Genomic DNA, 21,676 nt, shown 5'->3' with positions numbered 1-21,676 from the left:
GGTCCATAAAACGTAAGCTCCCGCCAGCCACATCTTGGCTCTGCAAGAAGGAACACTCACCCAGCAAGTGGATCTGCAACAGGTCACCTAGCGCCCGGCTTGGGGAAAGGCAGCTATGCTAGTGGAGAAGAATGGAATGCTCTGGGCACCTGGGCGGCTCAGTCGGTTAAGCATCTGGCACTCGATTTTGGTTCAGGTCATGGCCTCATAGTTTGTGAGTTCGAGCTCTGCATGGGGCTCTGCCCTGACAGCGTGGAACCTGCTTAAGATTCTCTTTCCCTCTATCTCTGCCCCTCGCCACCTCCTCTCTCTCAAAATAAATAAATAAACTTTTAAAAAATAATAAAAGAGGGGCTCCTGGGTGGCTTAGTCAGTTAAGCGTCCGACTTTCGCTTAGGTCATGATCTCGCGGTTCGTGGGTTCGAGCCCCGCGTCGGGCTCTGTGCTGACTGCCAGCTCAGAGCCTGGAGCCTGTTTTAGTCTGTGACTCCCTCTCTCTCTGACCCTCCCCTGCTCACTCTGTCTCTCTCTCTCTCCTAGAAATAAAAAATAAAAATAAAAAATAATAAAAGAATGGAGTGCTCTTAGGAAGTGCTGGATAAGGGAACAAATTGGATGAGGAAAACCTTGCTACAGTATATGCTCCTTAACTTGCAAACTCTTACTTGTTTTCCCCTTTCTTTCTCAGCTTCATTGAGGTATAATTGACAAAATCTTTAGATACTTAAAATATACATGATGATTAAATATATGCATGCATTGCAGAATATTTCTCATATCAAGTTAATGAGCACATCCATCACTTCACATATTTACTTTTTGTTTTTTGTTTTTAACTTTTTGTTGAGTGCATTTAAGTTCAACTCTCTTAGCAAATTTCAATGATCCAATACAGTGTTATATAGTCTGTATGTTATATGTTAGATCCTCAGACCTTCTCCATCTTACAGCTGAAAGTTTATCTCCTTTTATCAGCTTTTCCCCAATTCCCCCAACCTCTATTTGTTGGCAGCTACTTTTTTTTTTTTTTTTTTTACTGTTTCTAAGTTCAACTTTTAAAACATTATTTTTTCTTTTTTAGAGTCCCATGTATAAGTAATACCATGCGGTATTTTTCTTTCTCTGTGTGGTTTATTTCACCTAGTGTAATGCCCTCCAGGTTTATCTTCCATGTTGTCACAAATGACAGGCTCTCTCTGAGTAGGATTTAAAATAACCGTACTGTCAGTATTTATAAGCCTTGAGTAACATACAGAATAATTTTATTATTTAAAAAAATTTTTTTTACATTTATTTATATTTGAGAGGCAGAGAGAGACAGAACATGAGCAGGGGCGGGACAGAGAGAAAAGGAGACGCAGAATCTGAAGCAGGCTTCAGGCTCTGAGCTGTCAGCACAGAGCCTGATACGGGTCTCGAACTCATGGACCGTGAGATCACAACCTGAGACGAAGTTGGATGCTTAACCCACTGAACCACCCACACGCCCCAAGAACATGTTGCCTGAATATACATAAACCAGGTCCAAACTACGTGTGATTATGCTTCTTGATAACCATAAAACAAAAAATATTCAACAAAGAGCTAAAAAGATCTCCATATTAATAGAATTTAAATTAATGATATTGATGGGGTGCCTTGGATGGCTCAGTTAAGTGTCCCTACTCTTGATTTGGGCTCAGGTCCATCCCCAAGTTGGGCTCCACTCCAGGTGTGGAACCTGTTTAACATTCTGTCTCTCTCTTCCTCTCTCTTTCTGCCCTTCCACTGCTCATGCTGTGTCTTTCAAAAATAAATAAATAAAAATATATTAAAAAAATAAATTAATGAGGGGTGCCTGGGTGGCTTAGTCAGTTAAGCGTCTGACTTTCGCTTAGGTCATGATCTCGCGGTTCGTGGGTTCGAGCCCCGCGTCGGGCTCTGTGCTGACTGCCAGCTCAGAGCCCAGAGCCTGTTTCAGAGTCTGTATCTCCCTTTCTCTCTGACCCTCCCCTGCTCACGCTGTCTCTCTCTCTCTCCTAGAAATAAATAAAAATAAAAAAATATTAATTAGTGACATTGATTAATGGGATGAATGCTTTTATTTGATTTGGCTTAAATTCATGAGAACCACACAGGTTTTCTGAGTTCAGAAGCCCTCTGCCTCATGGGCTGTGTGCTGTCCCAATTCTGCCCCCATTCTTAGCCATCTAGCTGCTGAAGGCAATATCATGCTATGGCTAACCTCTTCCTGCTTGGCTTAAACCCTGGGACAACCCGTTTCCTTGGCACTTGTCAGGGTAAATGTTGCAACCTCTGGAACACCAGCTTGTCCTTCGAGTACTTGAAAGCTATTCAGGAGACAGACCATGGTGAGAGGCAAGTTCTCTGCAAGAGCCCAGGATTCTGCAAACAAGAGATTTTCTGAAGTTTCCCAGTGAACTTGTCTGGCTTTCTGATGTGACATTACGGCCTGAATTTCTTTGAAAATTTCTAAGACTCAAGAGAAAGCATCTGCTTATACAATCTTCCCACTTTGCCATATGCATTGGGCTTGGAGAAGGGGGCGGGGCAAGGAGGAGCTCAGGTCCACGCTGCTCGCAGGGACTCATCCCAGGGGCTCTGATTCAGGAGGCCATGCTGTCAGATCCTTTTCTGTGGCTCGCCCTGTTCAAAATTCATGAAGAATTTCACCATCTGCTCTTTCTGTGACCTGATGTCACACAGACCAGAATATAGCATCCTCATCCCAAACCCTTCCCTTTTAAGGGTATGCACAACCTTTTAAGAGCTGTCCAGTTTTAGGGAGAGAACTCTCTTTTTCTCCTGCTGCCTGTCTCCTCTTGGAGAAAAATCAGAGTCCGTATGGGAGGACCATTTTCGAGATCCTGAGGATGTCCAGTTGAGCAGGCCTCTTTGCTCTGTCATATTTTGGCTTCATTTCTGACTCCAGAGATGCCGTGAGCCTTCAAGAACCACAGGCCTCTGGCTGTTGCCTCCCTGCCACTCTTGTTTTTCCTTTCGTTCTCCTCAGATTTGCTGTCTAAGTGACCCTGGCTCGCTGATACTACCATCATCACCTCCTGCCGCTCCCTCAGTTTGTCTCCCCTGGGCATTTTCCTCTCCTCTTTGCTTTTCTCATTCCTGATGTCTGCCTCACTGTTTCTCCTCTCGTGGGTAAATGAATTGTCCTGTATCACCGTCACCCGCCCATCAAAAAAATTTTTTTTTTGTCAGTGGCTGACAGACAAGGCCTGGCCTGTCAGGGGTAATTTGGGGCATTCACCTCTTACTCAGAACAGCACAAGACCTGGACGGACTGTTCAAACGGGCTCCTCCCGGGCTCTGGGAAGCTCTACGGCGCTGGTGCTGGAAGGCACCATGTCCTTATCTTCCTCTAAATGAAACTCTGTCTCGGAACCGTGTGCAGATTCAGGCACAAAGCTCTGGAACACACTCTCTGCGGTCCCAGACTCCCTTCATGGCTTTGATTTGTTGCATTTGCAGAACTCTCCTGCAGCAACTACAGAAGCTTCAGACATTGGTGATGGGCAAAGTTTCACGCACCTGCAAGTTGGCGGGCACGCAGACCGGCACGTGCCTCATGGTGAGTTTCCCAAAGAGACGGCACCCCGAGTGCCCCAGCCGCCCCCCATCTCCAGTGTCTCCCCACCTTGCCGAGTCCAGGTGCAGTGGGAGGAACCGTGCAGCTCGCTCAGAGGCAATTGCTTTGCTGTGATGTGACAGTGGGTGGCCTGATGGTACATTCTGGTGACCGGATGAAGGGGAGTCTGCCTGGACTTTCCAGGTGGTGCGGGGCTCACTTTTGGCTCTGTGGACCTTGGAAGTGACAGGTCATGTGTTCTCTCCTCCCCACCGCAGGTGGTCGTGCTGTGCTTTGCTGTTGCATTTGGCAGCTTCTTTCAGGGCTATGGGCCCTATCCGGCTGCTACCAAGATGGCTCTGCCCAGCCAGCGTTCCACGCAGGAGCCGTATACAGCCTCTGTCGGTAAGGCAGTGCTCAGCAGCTTGTAAAGGATCTTGTTTCCTTTCTCTGGAGCTTTTTGAAAGTTCAACTTTCCAAAGGGAGTCTTATGAGAAAGTCTAATTTTTATAAAGTGGTAAAAGTGTAGCTTCTCTAGTGAGGGAGGGAAGAGAGACATGGGGGTCTGGTGCCCCGGTCCTTGGGTCTCCCCTTGTGTCCTTCACCAACCGGGCAGAGGCACCCCTGGGAATTCTCTAGAGCCTGACAGAGCACAGTTTGCAAACTATTGCTGTAGACTGTGTTCCCTGGCAATTTCTAAGGTCTCTTTTTTGAGCTCTGATAAGGGGGTGGGATGTAGATTTGGGGGGGATAGATGGGGGGAGCATTAAGCTTTCCAGGACATTTTAAAGGAACTCCTGTGTTTCTCCTTCCATTCAGTGGAATTGTATGTTACTGTAGTAAGAATCTGAGGAATGAATCAGTCTGTCTTATAAAACATTATGGCCAAGATTGGGAGAATTTAGAGACTTAGGTGTTAGAAAAGTGAGTGGTAGCCTCACCTAGATCACCCATCCCTTTTAAGTGTAGGAAGTAACAAAGTGGTCTGTGGGTGGTCATAATATATACACCAGTACACACACACGCTGATAAGAACAAGTGTGGATGGATTTAGAGGTACTGGATTTGGGGGAGGCACCGTTTTGTCGTCCTGAAAGGTCTCTGGTCCTCACCAGGTAGTTGTATCTCTGCCAGGTGTATGACAGAAAGGCTAACATTTCAACCGGATAATTTCAGTGATCTCTTGGGAAGTCCTTTTTTTCCCCTAAGGGAATGTTATCTGTACATTTAAATGGAAGCCAATGGGAGCAGAGTTTCTGTGTTGTAGAAAATTGCTACAGAGCCATCTAGCCATACAGCAATCCCATAAAACAAAGGAACTGTCTCAGTGATTTGATTTATGGCTTTGGCTTTGTGTCTCCTCTCGGGTTTCTAAATGAAAATGCAGTTTTCTGCCCTTGTACCTTCTCTCCATGCAAGACCGACTCATTGGAAATGTTGCTTATTTTAGCTTGTGTGGACATCTCCAAGTATTTGACTCCCATTCCTCATGAATTGTTTTCCCCAGATGGTTCTGGGTGGGCAAGGAGGGGAGTTTTATTTTCAAAGCAGTGGGGGTGGAAGTTTGCTTCATGTTTATTTGCTTTTCTTTTGTTCTTCCAGCACTGTATAATTGGTATAATTTTTCAATGTATGAAACTCTGAAACCCTGAAGCCTTTATGGAAAGCCAGCTCCAGCTGGCACCCTCCGTTCTGGGCAACAAGAACCCACAAATTGTAATCTGCTCCCAGCCCTGGGCAGTGAGTGAAGGGATGTGTAAACCCTGCGCTCTTTCCCCAACACCTGTTACTTTGTTCTGTCCTCAGTGAGATCCAGGAATCTGCTCATCTACGAGGAACATTCTCCCCTGGAGGAGCCATCCAGCCCAGCCTCGGCGGGGGAACTTGGGCCTTGGGACAGAGGCTCCTCTCTGCTCAGGGCCTCGGGGTTGGATCCCAGGCCAGAAGTGGATCTTCCCCATTTCATTGTCTCAAATGAGAGCAGCCTGGAGAAATCCGTGCTACTGGAGTTACAGCAGCACTTGTGAGTCAAATACACGCAGGTGCACTGATGATGGGTTGTGAGTCAGCAACCTGGAACATGGGGTGTAGACTTGCCCGTAGGCGCCGTGCAGCCCCTGGCCTCTTTTGGGACCTATTTCCAGGACCCGGGACTCTGGAGTTTACTACTTGCCAACAGCTGCTCTTAGCGGAGACTGGGGACAAGGCCTAGGATGAACTGCCCCTGGGTCGGTTCTGTCACGGGGGAACTAGTGGTGGTGGCTCCAAGAGGTGAGGAAAGGGCTTGACTCCCTTCTGCCTCCCCTCAAAGCCCCATAAATCACATACAGCCCGGCCGTAGCGGTGTGCTTGCCATGCGAACGCAGCCTTAAGAGCCTCCCCTTCCTTCCTTCTAGCTGGAGACACGTAGATGTCCAGCTATATGTCAATATATATTTTTTATGATTTAGAGGTAAATAAACATGTATGAATTATAATTTTATATTTATATTGAGGGACATCGTCTGAGAGGCACTGTGCCTATACGTGATCCCATATTGAAAATAATGTATTGGGCGCCACTTCTCCGTGAGTTGTTTCTTTTTTTTAATTAAAAAAATTTTTTTTAATGTTTATTTATTTTGAGAGAGAGAGACACAGAGCATGAGTAGGGGAGGGTCAGAGAGAGAGGGAGACACAGAATCTGATGCAGGCTCCATGCTCTGAGCCATCAGTACAGAGCCCCATGCGGGGCTGGAACCCATGAACTGTGAGATCATGATCTGAGCTGAAGTCAGTCGCTTAACTGACTGAGGCACCCAGGCGCCCCTCCGTCAGTTGTTTCTTTTCGATAGTTAATGGAGAACAGTCTCTTTGTAAACACAGAGACATATAGGATGGCCAGATACTGTTACCATGCTGGGGTGGGTTCCTAAAAACGCTGTGCCGCACAGGAAGGAGGGTCTGCACGCACACTCCTGGGCATGGCTGGTGTGATGGGTGATCTTGGCACTGGTGCCTGTGCTTTCCAGAAAGTATGCTTTTCCAACACCAGTGCTCCCACTTGAAGATTCCATTTCAAATTCCTCAGCTTTCCCCCTCCCCCCCCAAAGGTGTGGGGCAAGGTTCATAATGATATGTACTTTTATATGTTTACGCTATACATGCATATTTAACATTTACTAGCACCAACTCTTTTAAGCACTATGCAAATGTGATATATAAATCCTTTTAAATACTTTAAGAGGCTAGGCATTCTTATTATTTCCATCATGGAGAAATTTGTAGAGGAGCCACTGGCAGCTGTAGAAGACACAGCTGCTTGATTCTGTGGCTCATGACACAAGTCTTCTCCCCTCTTGGCTCAACTATTCAGGGCCCCATCGAAACCTCACTTGTTCTGGAATTTCTCCCTGATACCAAAGCCCCCAAATCTTCCTTTGAATGCCCAGAGACTTTCTAGGCTATTATACAGTTTAATAACATGTATTTTCTGTTATGTGTCTAGTGTTATTTCAAGTTAGCTTTTTCTTTTTAATTTATTTGAATTATTATTCTAGACCAGGAATCAGACTTTATCCTTCAATTTTCTTCTTTCCAGAGTCTAGCATAGGGCACACCACCCAATAAATACATGACCTTAAAGCAGTTTATGACAGATCAGCATCAAACCGCCATGTTTATCCTCTGAGTTGGGAATGTCTCCTCTTGGGTGGGGATGAAGGTAAGCATGTGAACAGGTGGATGGGCTGGAAGCTGGAAAGTTTGGGAACAGAGGATTGCCATTAGGGGGGAAAAGAATAAGAACCCGCTTGGGCCAGCCCACAAAGTTACTCATGGAATGATTGTATGATCCTCCCGAGCATGAGAATCATAGTTGTCCGTTGGTGGCTCAGACTCTTTCTCCTTTCGGTATCTTCGCAGGGTCAGCACCAAACTGGAGGGGAATGAGACACTAAAAGTTGTAGAACTCGACAGAAGAGTGAACGCCACCTTCTAAAGAGCCCGTCTTCACCTCCTTCTTTCACTTCACTCTCCTTTTACATCTCCCAACCCCCTTTGTCATAAGCTTTTCCTTTCTGCCTTTGATCTGGATGAAGACATGGGCGAGCAGTCATGGCTTTGGATGGGAGGACAGCTTGGGATTTCCACCTATGGTGAGAAAGCGCCTTCCCCTCTCTCCCCCTTGAAGATGGGAGCCTGGCATCCCTCCCTGCCTCTTGCTTGCTGCCACAGGACATTTTTCTAGGACTGGGGCTGGGACAAGCAGGCTTGTTTCTACCAATAGCGCCAAAAAGAGACCGCCTGTTTCTCACTCTGGGGTGTGACCACCTCTCTGAAGAAGAGATGATGCTTCCTGTTTGAGACCCCAGACTCTAGCCACAAAAATACCAGGATGACTGTTGGAATCTGGCAAAGCGCTGACTGATGTCCTGCCTTCCTCAGCCTCGGTCGCCGGCGCGTCCACCCCCAAGAGCCCTGGAGGTGCCGGGGCCTTCAGTGAGCACTCCTGCCACTCTGCCCCGTCCGAGCCCTGGCAGATCGTCCTCCCCGCACTGGAGCGAGGGTGCTCCCCCACACCCCCATTCTCAGGCCGCAAGTGCAATGCCTGAAGGACTCAGGCTTTTCTACTCCAGGCAAACCTGCCCCATCTCGCTGCTTGTAGGACTTCCCCACATCCCCGTAGGTCTGCCTCCTCGGCTTCTCCTCCCCGTTTGTAAATAGTATTTATTAGCTCACTGAGGCTTCCCGCTAGCAACCACACTGAAGAGATCTGATGCCTCCCCCCAAATGGGCAAAGCCTTGTGTTGGCCTTTGGAGCTAGGAGGGGACCCCAGCTCTGGGATCCCAATCCTCCAGATGGTGGCTTTTATTACTATTACTATTTTCCAATTTCTTCTTCTGTTTCATCCCCCTCCCCTTCCTCCTCCTCTTCCATCTTCCTCTTCCTCCTCTCCTTCCTCCTTCAACTGGAGGCCTATTGTTATCATTGGGAAATCCCCTTAAGCTTGTGTCGTCCCATAGGATGAAGTCAGAGGGAAAGACAGAGCAACACCTTGCTCGGGTCTGTGGCTCTGTGGTCGTGTGCTTTTCCTACCCTGTTCCCATTATAGGAGGGAATCCCTGTCCCCGGCATCAGACGTTGCGGACACCCTTGCTGGCTTGCCTCTCCACACCTGTGCCCAGCCCCCTTCACCCCACCCCCCTGACTCTTCTGCTGTACCCTCCTCTTCTGCCTCAACACAGAGGGTGGGCCTGAGGCCTGGGGCTGGAGTACGGGACATTTGTGTCTCCACAGTCTTACCTTCTATAGTCAGGTTTGGCTACCTTGCAGCTCACCCAAAGAGATACAACCTAATCCCCCGAACCCACTTTTATTTTTGTTTTTAATGATTAAAAGTAACTTTTGTAGTTTAAAATTTTCTTTCCTCTTTCATACAGATAAGAAATGGAAATTGCCTTTTTATTGTATAATGTAGAAAATTCCCCATAAGTCTTTTCCCCTAGCTTGTGAAGGATATTGTATAAGAAAGTTGCTTACATTTTGTATTTTATTTTTAGTAGTAGCTGAAGGGCCTTTAGCTTTACCTCCTCTCTCTCTTTTGCCTACACTGTCATTGGAACCTGCACTTATGAGGGATTAAGCCCATACCTGGGTCTTATCAGATGCAGGATTTGGTGTCATTAGCATTTGCCATCATATCACATAAGCAGATCTCTGCTTTGTCTGCCGAGGCACATCTGGGGCTCCCCGCAAGTGATAACTCTCTCTCTCTCTCTCTGTCTCTCTGCTGTGGTGGAGAGAGTTCCAGACTGGGACATGCCAAGTGTGTCTTTTCAGCGATGTGTGGAAGCTGGATTAGGGCTGCTGTCTGCAGTCTCACAGCCCGGGCCGTTGGCCAGGGAGAGCAGAGGCCATCTGAGTCGTTCCGGCAGCGGGGCTGCTGACATGCCCCCTGCCCCCGCTTCTCTCCTCTCCCTTCCCTCCTTCTCTTCAGCTCTAGATCTTGCTGGGTCTGGCTGGTGTCGGGTGGAGCCACAGGCTGCTGCGGTCCATCCCTTTCTTTAAAATGCCATGTAATTATCAGGCACAGGTAGCCTGGGAGGGAGTGGGGGGCTGAGGGGGAAAAAAGAATGAACTCCAATAGTATTCGATCGATGAGAAAGGAAAGGTTTTGCATTTAAGGGCAGAAGTATGAGAATGGGTCAGCCTACCCACATGCTGCAGTGGAACCAGATCAGGTTTTGAAGGCTCCTGAGGGAGCCAGGGTAGAAAACCTGTTTTCTGAATGAGGCGGGAGATGGGAAGGGCTGGAAAGCTTCCAGCCCCTGCCCTTAGCACCTTGAGGATTTTATTTTCTCCCCTACCTGCCTTTGCTTGTCACCCCTCTCTCCAGACCCCCAAACAGTGGGGTGTCCTTTCTGGGAAGCTGTTCTTCTGGAACTGAGCCTGTATCTAGAGATCTGAGACCTCAGCTTGGGAGCTCAAATGGCCATGTGAAGGGGTTTCAAGAGCCAAGCCTGCTGCTGTTTTGAGAAAAGCCTCTGCCCTTCGCTTTCCATGTGGGTGGGTAAAGGGAACGAAGCAGTTATCCCTTTAGGAGGGTCCCAGGGCATCCAGAGGACACAGAAGAGTCAACTAATACCAAGTAATTCACAGATGTGTGTTGTTTTCTGTCCCGGGGTTAAGGCCAGACATCAGTGGATTTGTTTCCCCATATGGAGCGATCCCATAGCCTAGGCAGTAATACCTGGTTAGCCTGCCGATTTCAAGCAGCAGCAGACGCCCCCTTCCAAACTTCGGTTTTCAAAACTCTGACACCGCTGGCGTAATCATAAACCATAAATAATATGGTTTATTACTCATAAATTATTACTCATAAATACATCAATTCTCTCTTTCGTCCTGTAAGCAGGGTTCCCTCTTCCCTGTCTTTGATTACCCTGGTGGAGGAGATGGCTTGTGCACATTCAGAGAACAAGCAGTTTTTCACGTGGTGAGACCTGAGTAACCCAGACCCCCTGGCTTGGTCCTTTCCACACGGCGTTTGACTTTGTGCTTGGAAACGGATGCTGGAAATGAAAGGCCTCAGTGCTAGGCTAAGAAAGAGTTCCTGTGAAGTATTAGGAGTCCAGAGCCTCGGTTGCTGAACTAGGTCGTTCCTTTTGCGTGGGGAGTGGGGGTAAGCTTCGACACCGGCGTAGGCAAAATTAGATAACCTTTTTTGCTACTGGAAATGACTTTGACTCGGAGAACTCAGTTGTCGATTATGAAGCCAGCTTTTAGCTCAACATACTTACAGACCAACTATAATTACCATGTTATTTTTCTTCCTAAATCTCTCCACTTAGCCTGAATGCCAAAAGAGGGTGGTGACTCTCACGTGCCCATAGATCAGGAGTGTTGAATTGATTCATCTTTATGCTGACAGTGAGACAATGTCCAGGATTTTGGCCACATGTGTTTTATTAAAATTTTTCGGCCCTTCACGGCTCCTTTCTTCCATGTCCTCAGACCAAGCAAAACCACAGGGAGAGAATCAGAGGAATCAGGGACCTTTTGGGGCCCGCTCACTGAACACGTACACCGTATGGGGTGTGTATGTGAGCACAGTGCACAAATGGAGACATCCCGCTCTTTGCTGAGGAAGCGGGCCATCCATGCTGGGCTTGCTGACATGGGAGCTTGGAGATGGAGGAGAAGGCCTTGAGCCTCCCCCTCTTGTCTGCATGAGTCATTACTTTGGTTCCGTTGCATCCGGTCGTTGCAAAACCTTTATTAAAGATGCCGGCTTTCTTGCTTGTGGTGATGCTGGGTAGGACCGTGAAGCCATTAGCAGGTAGTGCTCTAGTGAGAGCCATTTCATTTGAATGCTTCTCAGCTGAGACGGTTAGGAGACATGTGATGGCATGAGCCCCTGTGGGAGGGCAGTTACCGGAGAGATGCGAGGCTGCGAAGGAGCCAGAGACAGAGTTCAGGCTTCCCACTCAGCCAGTCAGTCACTCCTAGGACCTTTCAGTGTTATTGAGGCCAAGTGCTGTCTGGAGCTAGGGAATGCTGGGTAGGAGGGCGCTGGGACAATTTCGCCAATCGGTAGCTCTTCAAAAGACAAAAGCACTGGGTCTCTCTTTCCTCTTTCTGACACACACACAAATTTCTACCTTGTTTCAAATGCTGGTTTGTGCCTTAAATGTGCCTTATATATGCTCCAGGGTGACTGAGGACTCCCTTGTCCCTGGAGGACTTAACGGATAGCCTTGTCATTAACATGAGTGTTGGAGTGTGGGGAAAGACCTTTTTCCAAAGGCTCAAAAGTGATTTCCTAGAGGTGCACCGTGATCAGACACGCACATCCGGAGAAAAGAAATAGGGTTTGATCCATTAGGAAAATCCCATTTTGTAGGGCCGCAATCACATCAAAAAATGGCCAGCCTGGATTAAAGCTATGATAAATCCTCAGAGCAGAACATTTTCTCAGGGCCAAGGAACCTGGCCCATTGGAAGATTAATGCTCAATCTCTCTGTGGCCAGAAAGCCCACACTTAGCACAGGAAACACCTAGGTATTGTTTTCTTTTGTCATTTTGGGCCACATAATTCAGGAATGCTTTATTTTTGTCTTGGTTTTGAGAACAAGAGGAAATAATAATCTTGAGCACTTATTAAGTGCTGGCTGGGTATTGTGCTCAATACATTCTGGCTTTTAATTTTCTAAATAGAGAAAACAGGGCAACTGGTTACCTTGAGAGAGACAAACAGCTAAGTGATAACGGGAAGTACAGGTGGTGGATTCGGTTGCGCAGATTCCTTTCTGTGAACTTTTAAGGTTCTCGGGGCAGGAACCACGGTGTGGGCTCCCTGCGCTGGCCCCACTGTGCAACGTTGCGCCCTTTGCCTCATGCTGGAGGCATCCACCAGATGCGTATCTGCTGTCTTGTTCATCCCGTCTTCTGTGAATTCCAGCCAACAGTCTCCTCTGCATCCTGGAAAAGAAAACCCCAGCACTTTAATTCCATTCCTCGGCCCCTGTCCTTTGCTCACCAGCTAGGTGGAGAACGTGAACTTTTTGCACCATGGACCCAGGGCCTCCACTTCCTGGAACCTCTCCCTTGCAGATAAAACATTTTATGAGTCTGTGGAAAACACCAGCACTCCATGACAAATCATGAGGGACCCTGTTTAAACAATGCTGAGCAGACCCTAGACTATAATCAACCATGAGCTTTAATGTCTATGCTGACAGGCTGGACTTCACCTCTCTTTTGTAATACTTCTATAGACCAGCAGCGTTTAAGTCTAAATAGATTGTGAGTCTATTATCTGTCATATTGTGCTGGGTTTTTTATGGCTTTTTATTCTTCATCATAGCTAAGCAAATACCCAAAATAAAAACGCTTTGTAGGATACTTGTACTCAGTTTGGGGAAAAACGAATTGAAATTGTTATGCTTTTGTATTTCCATTTCTTGCGAATAAAAATATTTTTTCTTAAATAGTAAAATGTTGTCTAGTCTTTAAAATCCTGCGCCTCTTGTCTTAAACGCATTTTGCTTTTCTGATGAGCATGACTTCATACGTGTGTGTGTAGCCATTCTTTTCTGATTATCTAGTTGAACTGACAGAAGAGCCTCAAACCGGCAATTTGTACATGATCTCGTACTGAAATCCAAGCCTCTGATGGAGGAATATTGAGAAATGGAATTGTTTTTTCAGTCAGTCACAGGAAGAAACACTGCATTCTCCAGAGATTTTTGCTGCCTGACTGCAATTTTCGTTGTCTCCTACCACTATTCGCTAACTAGATTTCAGAGTTCTTCGGATTTGATTCTGCCTTCCCTCTCCTGGGATGCTGGAGAATGATGGTCTGGGCTTGAGCCAGGAGAGAAGGCTCCTCCTTCAGATGGACATTTGCAGAGGACGCCGAACACAATGTCGTGCTCCAGAAATTCTGATGAAATGGTTGATAAAGGTCAATGCACTCAAGCAGAATAATTATCATTCCATTGCAATTCCAGCGTTCAAATTTAATTTTCTCCACTCAAGAGAGAGCAAGGCTTCATTTAGCCTCATAAAGAGTACCCAGGATGTTAAGAGATGGAGGCCATGGACTGGGCTTACCTGCAAAAAACTTTTTTTTTTTTTAAAGGCAGCATGCCTATCCTTGCTTTGGGCTCCAGGGTGTATTAGTCTCCTGTTGCCTTTCCCCTCAGAGCACCCTGACCTTCTCTTCTATTCCTACACAAGGGCCTTTCCCTGTGAAGACTTTTAGTAATGTATCCCCTCTCTTTGTTTCTTATACTGGAAGCCTATTATGAAAGCCTCCTCCTCGACATGCTGATGTCTGTCCAGTGATGATTGGAGGGGGCAAATCCTCACTGATCTGAGAAGAGTCTGTATTAATCATTCCTTTATATTTTCTCTATTTCTAATGCTTTGGCATGGGGCCCCTTGCAGACCCAGGGAGCACTGTCCCACCGAGGACTTCGCAATTCCTGGAGGCTCTAAAGGACTTGGCTACCGGCACAACTTTCATATGCAAACCAACCGATCCAGAGCCCATACCCTGGCCACCTATGGTGCCACTTACCCCTTGCTTCCGTCCCCTCAGTGACCGCAATGTGTCATGAGCCCTGGTACCAGGGTCAGGTACCAGACAACTGGAGACAGTCCATATACCCAGACCCTAAAGAAATTATTCACACTAGCCGATCCTAGGCTTGCTTGCCTTGCCTTGCTTCTTCCTTCCTGTGCAAACTACAATAAAGGTTCCTGCCAACATTTCCTCACTCTGCCTCCTGACCGGCCATGTTGCTTCCATACATGGCCTCTGTGGCATCACATGCCCCCTCCTCTTGAGACCTGTGAGTAACAAACCATCTTCTCAATGGCAATCATCTCTTCATCTATTAGCCTCATCATATCTGAATAGTAATAATTACCTCCTTTTAAAAACACATTCCTTAGGCACTGGAATGCCAAATTACAGGCTGATCCCAGACCCATGGGCATTCTGGGTTTCACGGATGGGCCTACCGTGATTGAGGGCAACTTAATACAGATTTCTTGTCCCATTTCACACTGGTGGTCACTTTTGTTCCAGAAGAAGAAAAATGAGATGTGTACAGGGTGGTTGGTTCTTGTTCCTGGGAAAAGAGGTGAATTAGAAAACAGGTGTCTAGGGGAGCCTGGGTTAAACATCCCACTTCTACCCAGGTCATGATCTCATGGTTTGTGGGTTCGAGCCCCACACTGGGCTCTGGGATGACAGTTGAGAGCCTGCATCAGATTCTGTGTCTCTCTGCCCCCCCCCCCACTCCTCCCCTGCTAATGCTCTGTCTCTCTCTCAAAAATAAATAAACATTAAAAAAAAAAAGTAAGTGTCTAAAGTCCTAATCTTATGCTCAGGTTCCAGGGTAAATCATACCCTATGTCTCTGAAAATGAGAACTCTGCAGGCAAGGAAACAGTGGGGAATACAGTGGGGTAAAGAATCCGGCTGGATTCAGTAGATAAAAGTGTATGGATTCTTGCATAGTTAGTATTGTTAACTTGTTAGCTGCGAGGGAAAAGGAGTCACTGAGTGCCTATTATGCACCAGGTACTTTTCATGTATTATCTATGATCTTATTTATTTTCTCTAAAAACTTTATGATGAATGTATAATTACCCCCTTTCACAGCTGAGGAAACAGATTCAAAATGGTAAGAAACTTACCCAAAGTCATACAGTAAGTTAACTGCAGATGAGAGATTTGAGCCTTGATCCTTGCTGACTCCCAAGCACAGAGTCTTCGAACCACACTGTGTTGATTTTTAAGACTTGAGGATTTTTACTTGTCAAAAGATGGGAGTTGGCCTAGATCAGAGATTGCAAACTTTCAGCTTCTGTGTAAATATTTCTTGTTCATTCCCATGATGTTTCAAACATTACAAAAATTATTGGTTAATCTTTCAACACTCAATGATTTCTCTGTAACATCAGATTTCCATCTTCTCTTCAAAGACTGGAGGACCCGGTAACTTCAGGAGCTGAGTCATGGTGGCCCCTTCGATGGTGTGGGCCATCCATGAGTGGCCACATGTCTCTGTGCTGAGGCTGGCTCACTCATGTATGTTGCTTCCCTGTTCCTTACTGTCATCTGAAATAACAAGAAAGGGAATAAAGGACAAGATGCTGGATTAGTGATGGGACTAGAAGGTGGGAGGGCCATCAGGTTTGCCCTGAGTTACAGGAATTGAGAGACTTGACTAGGAAGGCAGCCGGCTTGAGAGTGGTAGAGGCTGCATGCTGATTGCCCTTTGTATTGCATGGAAAAATTTGCAGTCTGGGGTCTGTTCTTCTTAGTCCATGAGATAAACCTTCATCCATCTCAAAAATTATATCAGAAACTCTTTTTAGGCATCCCATTTATATAAGAACTTAGCTTTACCTAGAGCTCTTTGATGTGCCATCTGATGTACTTGCAGATCACCAATGAGGAAGGTGGAGAAGTCAGCATTGTCCTGTTGCTCAATTGAGGAGATGGGGGCTGTGGAGACGTGAATGGCGCTACATTAAGTTACACAGTGAGTGCAGAGCAAAATCACGGACCGCCGTCCTAATTTCCACTCTAGTACCAGTCCCATTAGCCATGTCTCATCTGGGCAGGTGACAGGGTATCTAAGTCATCCGTGAGCCTTCCAATGGGATTGCTGTTCAAGGTGCACCTCCATATTCTTTTCCTTAGAATTCTCAGAACTGAGACTTAGCTCAGATACATATATATCTGTCTATTCCCCAAAGGCACCTGTCTCTACAGAGAAGGGGGAGAGGGGTAAGGAAGATAGCTCATCTCCTTTTTTGTTTTTTGTTTTTTACAAAATAATCCAAATCCCCATATGAGAGGCTGGTTACACTTGACCCCCTCATTATGTGATGAGCTTGGGCAGGTGGCACAAGTTGATGTCTTCCAATGGGCACAGCTGCCGCTGCATCTCTTGGCAACTTTAAAGAAGAGTCCTGGCCCCCCGAGGAGCGTGTGATCTCCTCCTCCCTCTGTTGTTTTTAGACAGAGGAACAGAAATAACCATTGAGGAACACCATGAAGGCTGCCAGAAAGGCTGTTGTGCTGTTCTCCAAGAGTCTGTTTCAAAATGTTTAGTGTCTTAAGTGAAAAGTATTTGGGGGTTGGGGCTGCCAGAGTGTTCCCCAGTAATGTCCTTCCCAGTATTCCTGCTAAGCAGATGGTAAGCTGAGTTTCCCGAAGAGTGCCTGAGAGGAGCCATGTGCTGGGGCTGGTTCACAGAAAAACCCTTCCCCAAGAAAAAAATGTAAATACACAACCACCTACATACTTAGGGACCACAAGGACAGAAAAGGTGCCCTCAATCCCCAACATGTTTCCTTTCTCGGCTTAGTTATCATTTAAATGCTTTCCATGGTAAATATAGCTCTTTATCATGGTTTGAGATAGTTTAAATTGTAAGTAAAGGCAGCAAAGAACATATAGTTGAAATGGTATGTGCAATATTGCATCCAGAATTCCATAGAGTCCCCCATGTCAGGGGCAGCACTTACTTGATGGAATATAAGTTGATCTAGGATGGATGCTGTAGGGAAAGTCAGAGTTAAGGACTGCATTAGGGCACAGCAGGGATATAAGAAAGAAGTAGAAAGAATGCTCTTAGAATCCGTGGCAAAGTTTTCCAATTAAATTTTAAACTATTGTAGCTATATTGTACATAGCTAAAAAAAATTAAGGTACTAAAAAGCTTTTATGGAAAAGAAGCAGTCCATTTTTCTATATCTTTTCTATCCACCAGTCTTACTTCTTGAAAGTAACCAATTTCAATTTTTTCTCACATTTACCTCTGTATTTCCAAATAATGGGTTTATGCTGTTAATACTTGGTATATCCATTTTAGAAATTTACTATTAATTATTCTTATGATTATAACGATTTTACCACCTCCAACACACACACACACTAACACACACACATACATATTTCTCTCCTTATTTTCTTCCCATTTGGTCTCTCTTTCATACTATCAGCCTTCCTCAAAGGTCTGAATGACCAGTGGCCATTCATATGCATTACGATGTACAATGATGAATTATTCTAAATTTGAGAGTTAGGGGAAGGGAATATTTATTTTCCTTTAGCCTAGTGTTCTTCAAACTGAGGGTCAAGGGGTTGGGAATTTAGTGTGCTTTGACCAACCATTTAAAAAAGAAGCAAAAAGGAATGGAATAGAATGAGATGAGATGGAATGGAATTGCACAGGGTAAAGTAGAAAATATCAGAATGCATCTAGTGGAGGTTAACACTCTTTCATATAACTTTAATTTCAGTTGTGTGTGTGTATACATGTGAGTATTGTTTTGGGTCACAATAAAAAATTTTAAATTCTCAAAAAAAGCATGAATAATAACTTCATTATTAAAGAATTATCTGTAAGGAAATAAGGTGACAAGTTAGCCTTTTTTGTTACCGTTCCCAAAAGGTAGTACATGAATATCTGGCACCATTTGAGTGTCTCAAGAGGGCAACGTTTCAGTCCTGACTGGGGACTGTAACTTTGTGCAGGTATCCTGGGATCAGCGTGGGGAACAGCACCAGGGAGAGTTAAGTTATTCAGTACATAGTTCACTTAATCTTCCTGTTTTGGCCCCATGCTTCACTTCTGCTTTCTTCTGTCTCTGGTGGCTTCAGCTGTGTTTTATTTGGATCATCTCAAAGAACCTCCACGAATTTTCTAGATGACTCAGCACTTGCTGTCACCCCACCATTGCCTAATTGATGTAGTAAAGGGGCTAGCGCCAAGAATTAGCAATGAGTGAGTCTTCTTGTCCCCTACCCCAACTCCGTCTCCCTCTGCCATTGCCAAGTGGTCTCTCATGCCACTTTCAGTGCTCTACAGGTGACTGAGTTTTTGCACAAACAAAGGCAAAATAGCTCCGCATGTCTACAAGACTAAATGTTATTAATAATTAAGAGCTAGAGCTTCTGGCACAAATTTTAAAACAATTTTCAAGCTGGTGTCAAAAATATATTTGAAGTTGAACAGATCCTGCTTTAAATGGGGGGGTGGGAGAAGGTCATATGGCAAAGAGGGACCTCCCACCAGGACTGCATGGCATTTCACACATCCTTGTAAGCGGTATTCCCTTTTCCTTTCTTGGACACCTGATTACAGCAGCTATGCAGGCACAACTAAGAGGTGAAGTGGGTGGCAGCAGATAGAAGCAGATCACTTGGTGATGGAATATCTATTTTTAGGGCCCAAACTTTACCTTTCTGAGAATAGGTTCAGGAAGCGCTAGCTTTGCAATATGTCTAAAAGTTTCTGTGGTACATTAGGCTGTGATTGTCATGAAGTGAGTGCAGTTAGAACCTGCTTCCAGTCAAAGGAAGCAAGAGCCCACTCTACCCTAGTTGATTCACATGTGTCATATTGCAGGCAGTTTTGGTCACCACATTTTAAAAACACGTATCATAAACCTTCACAGGTACGTACAAATTTTTGTCAAAATTGTTATATCCATTTATTCTTGCACCAGCAATATATGTGCTCCTGCTTTCCAGTACTCGTATCAATGCTTGACTTTTTTTAAATTTTAATTTTGCCAATCCGATGGGCATGCAAATGACATGTTGTGGTTGTTATTGTTTGAAGTAGAAGACATTCTGTTTTTTCAAGCACACTATTTCAATTCTTTTCCTGCACATTTAAGTTAAACATTTGGAATTATTCAGTATGTTTACTCTTCTCTTGAACAACCTACAGACCTTGGCATGCCTTAATTCTGAGCAGCTCTTCTGTTTCCATGCAATTTCTGTGCCATATTTTAGTTGTAAAGTTGATCCTCATTCACAGATAGCTTGTTTGTGAAGTTGCCTACTTGTTAAAATTTATTTGTAACCCCAAAATCAATACTCATAGCACTTTCATGGTAATTCATGGACTTGCACAGGACAGCAAAAAAAATCTGAGTTGCCTGATGTACCTGTTCCCAGTGAGGGTCAAACAAGGTGACACTCTGCCTTTTTTGTTTCAACTCTCATATTGTCAACAAATATTGTGTTTTTGTTGGTGTTCTTACAGTTAAAATGCCCCCCAAGCATAGTACTGAAGTTCTGGCTAGTGTTCCTAAGTGTTAAAAAGCAGTGATGTGCCTTATGGAGAGAGCTTATATGTATTATATAAACTTCATTCAGGCATGAGTTATAAAACTGTTGGCCATAAGTTCGATGCTAATAAATCAACAATACAGTATATCCAGAAAAAGGAAGAGGAAATCCTGATCTGGACGTGAGGCTATTCTGAAAAGTACTAAAGTAACACCTGTAATGAATAATGGTGCTATTGAAAAGATGCAAAAGCAGCTAAATTTCTGGATATATGAGATGAATGAAAAACAAAAAAAAAGCATGGTGGGAGCATTGTTATGAAGTTGAAAGCCAAAGAAATTTATGGTCATATTACCTAGGGTCAGGATAATGTTAAGCCCTTCTCGGCTAGTGCTGGTTGGCTCACACATTTTAAAAACCAATAGGGTGTGGAAATGTTAAGCGTGCAGGAGAGGCAGGTGCTGTAAATCAGGAAGCTACAGAAGAATTTTTAAAATATCTGCTAAGTGTTGCCCAGGAAAAGGTTTATGTGAGGATCTTGTCTTTAATTTGCCTATAATTATCTTTTATTCTTCCTAATTCTTAAAAGATAATTTTGCTGGGTATACAATTTTATTTTATTTTTTACTGACATATGGTTGACATACAACATCATATAAGTTTAAGATATATGATGTATTGTTTTGATACATTTATATATTATGATTTTCATAATAGCTAACACCTCTGTCATGTCACATAATTACCTTTTGTTTTGACAGCTTTAGATCCTCAATTCTCCTCTCTCAATATTTTGATTTCACCATCTTTAGGGTTCCAATTTTGCTATTGAGAAGTCAGGTTTTCTAGTTCTTGATTATCTGACAACAATCTGGCATTTTCTTCTGGCTGATTTATGATCTTTTCTTTGTCTAATAATAAGCTTATTTTTGGATCCTACTTGAGATTCACTGTGTTCCCTTAGTCTGAGGATTGGTGTATTTCATCACTTTTGGAAATTCTCTGCCATTATCTTTTCAAGTATTTCCTCTTCCCCTTTGCCTCTATTAACTCCTTAAGGAATTCTGACTATACTTTTTTTTTTTAATTTAAGTTACTTATTCTCTAGTGTAATATTGGTTTCAGAGTAGAATTTAGTGATTCATCACTTACATATATCACTCAGTGCTCATCCCAACAAGTTCCCTCCTTCATGCCCATCACCCATTTAGCCCATCTCCCCACAACAATCCTCAGTTTGTTCTCTGTACTTAAGGATCTCTTATGGTTTGCCTCCCTCTCTGTTTTCTTTTTTAATGTTTATTTATTTTTGAGAGAGTGAGAGAGTGGGGGAGGGGCAGAGAGAAAGGGAGACAGGGGATCTGACAGCTCAGAGCCCTATGCAGGGCTCGAAATCATAAAAACTGCAAGATTGTGACCTGATCTGAAATCAGATGCTTAACTGACTGAGCCACCCAGGCAGAACATTGTTTTTTATCTCATTTTATTTTTCCCTTCCCTTCCCCTCTGTTTATCTTCTTTGTTTCTTAAAATCCACATATTAGTGAAATCATATATTTGTCTTTCTCTGAATGACTTACTTCACTTAGCTCCATCTATGTTGTTGCAAATGGCAAGATTTCATTCTTTTTGATTGCTGAGTAGTATTCATGTGTGTGTGTGTGTGTGTGTGTGTGTGTGTGTGTGTGTGTATACCACATGTTCTTTATTCATTCATCACTTGAACATTTGGGCTGTTTCCATAATTTTGGCTATTTGTGATAGTACTGCTATAAACATTGGGTGCACCTCTTCTTCTTCTCCTTTTTCTTCTCCTCCTCCTCCTCCTCCCCTCCCTCCTGCCTCCTCCTCCTCCTCCTCCTCCTCCTCCTCCTCCTCTTCCTCCTCCTCTTCCTCCTCCTCTTCCTCCTCCACCTCCCCCTCCTCCTCCTCTTCCTCCTCCTTCTCCTCCTCTTCCTCCTCCTCCTCCTCCTCCTTCTTCTTTCCTCAACTGCCACTGCTG

General features: G+C 44.8%; 1 protein-coding gene across 1 annotated transcript in view; it reads left to right on the top strand.

Annotated features, from left to right (window-relative positions):
- CREB3L2 (cAMP responsive element binding protein 3 like 2) overlaps nt 1-13,063 on the top strand; it is a 120,375-nt gene extending 107,312 nt beyond the window's left edge. Inside the window, exons 9-12 of the mRNA XM_039234020.1 lie at nt 3,487-3,586; nt 3,862-3,988; nt 5,390-5,606; nt 7,487-13,063. Of these exons, the coding sequence (XP_039089951.1) occupies nt 3,487-3,586; nt 3,862-3,988; nt 5,390-5,606; nt 7,487-7,562 (520 nt within the window). The 3' untranslated portion in view covers nt 7,563-13,063. The remainder of the gene's footprint in view (nt 1-3,486; nt 3,587-3,861; nt 3,989-5,389; nt 5,607-7,486) is intronic.
- The last annotated feature ends 8,613 nt before the right edge of the window (nt 13,064-21,676 follow it).

Source organism: Hyaena hyaena, unplaced genomic scaffold (genome assembly GCF_003009895.1).
Source record: "Hyaena hyaena isolate Hyena2069 unplaced genomic scaffold, ASM300989v1 scaffold_82, whole genome shotgun sequence".
NCBI classification, from domain to species: Eukaryota; Metazoa; Chordata; class Mammalia; order Carnivora; family Hyaenidae; genus Hyaena; species Hyaena hyaena.
This window is presented reverse-complemented; position numbering and strand designations above follow the sequence as displayed.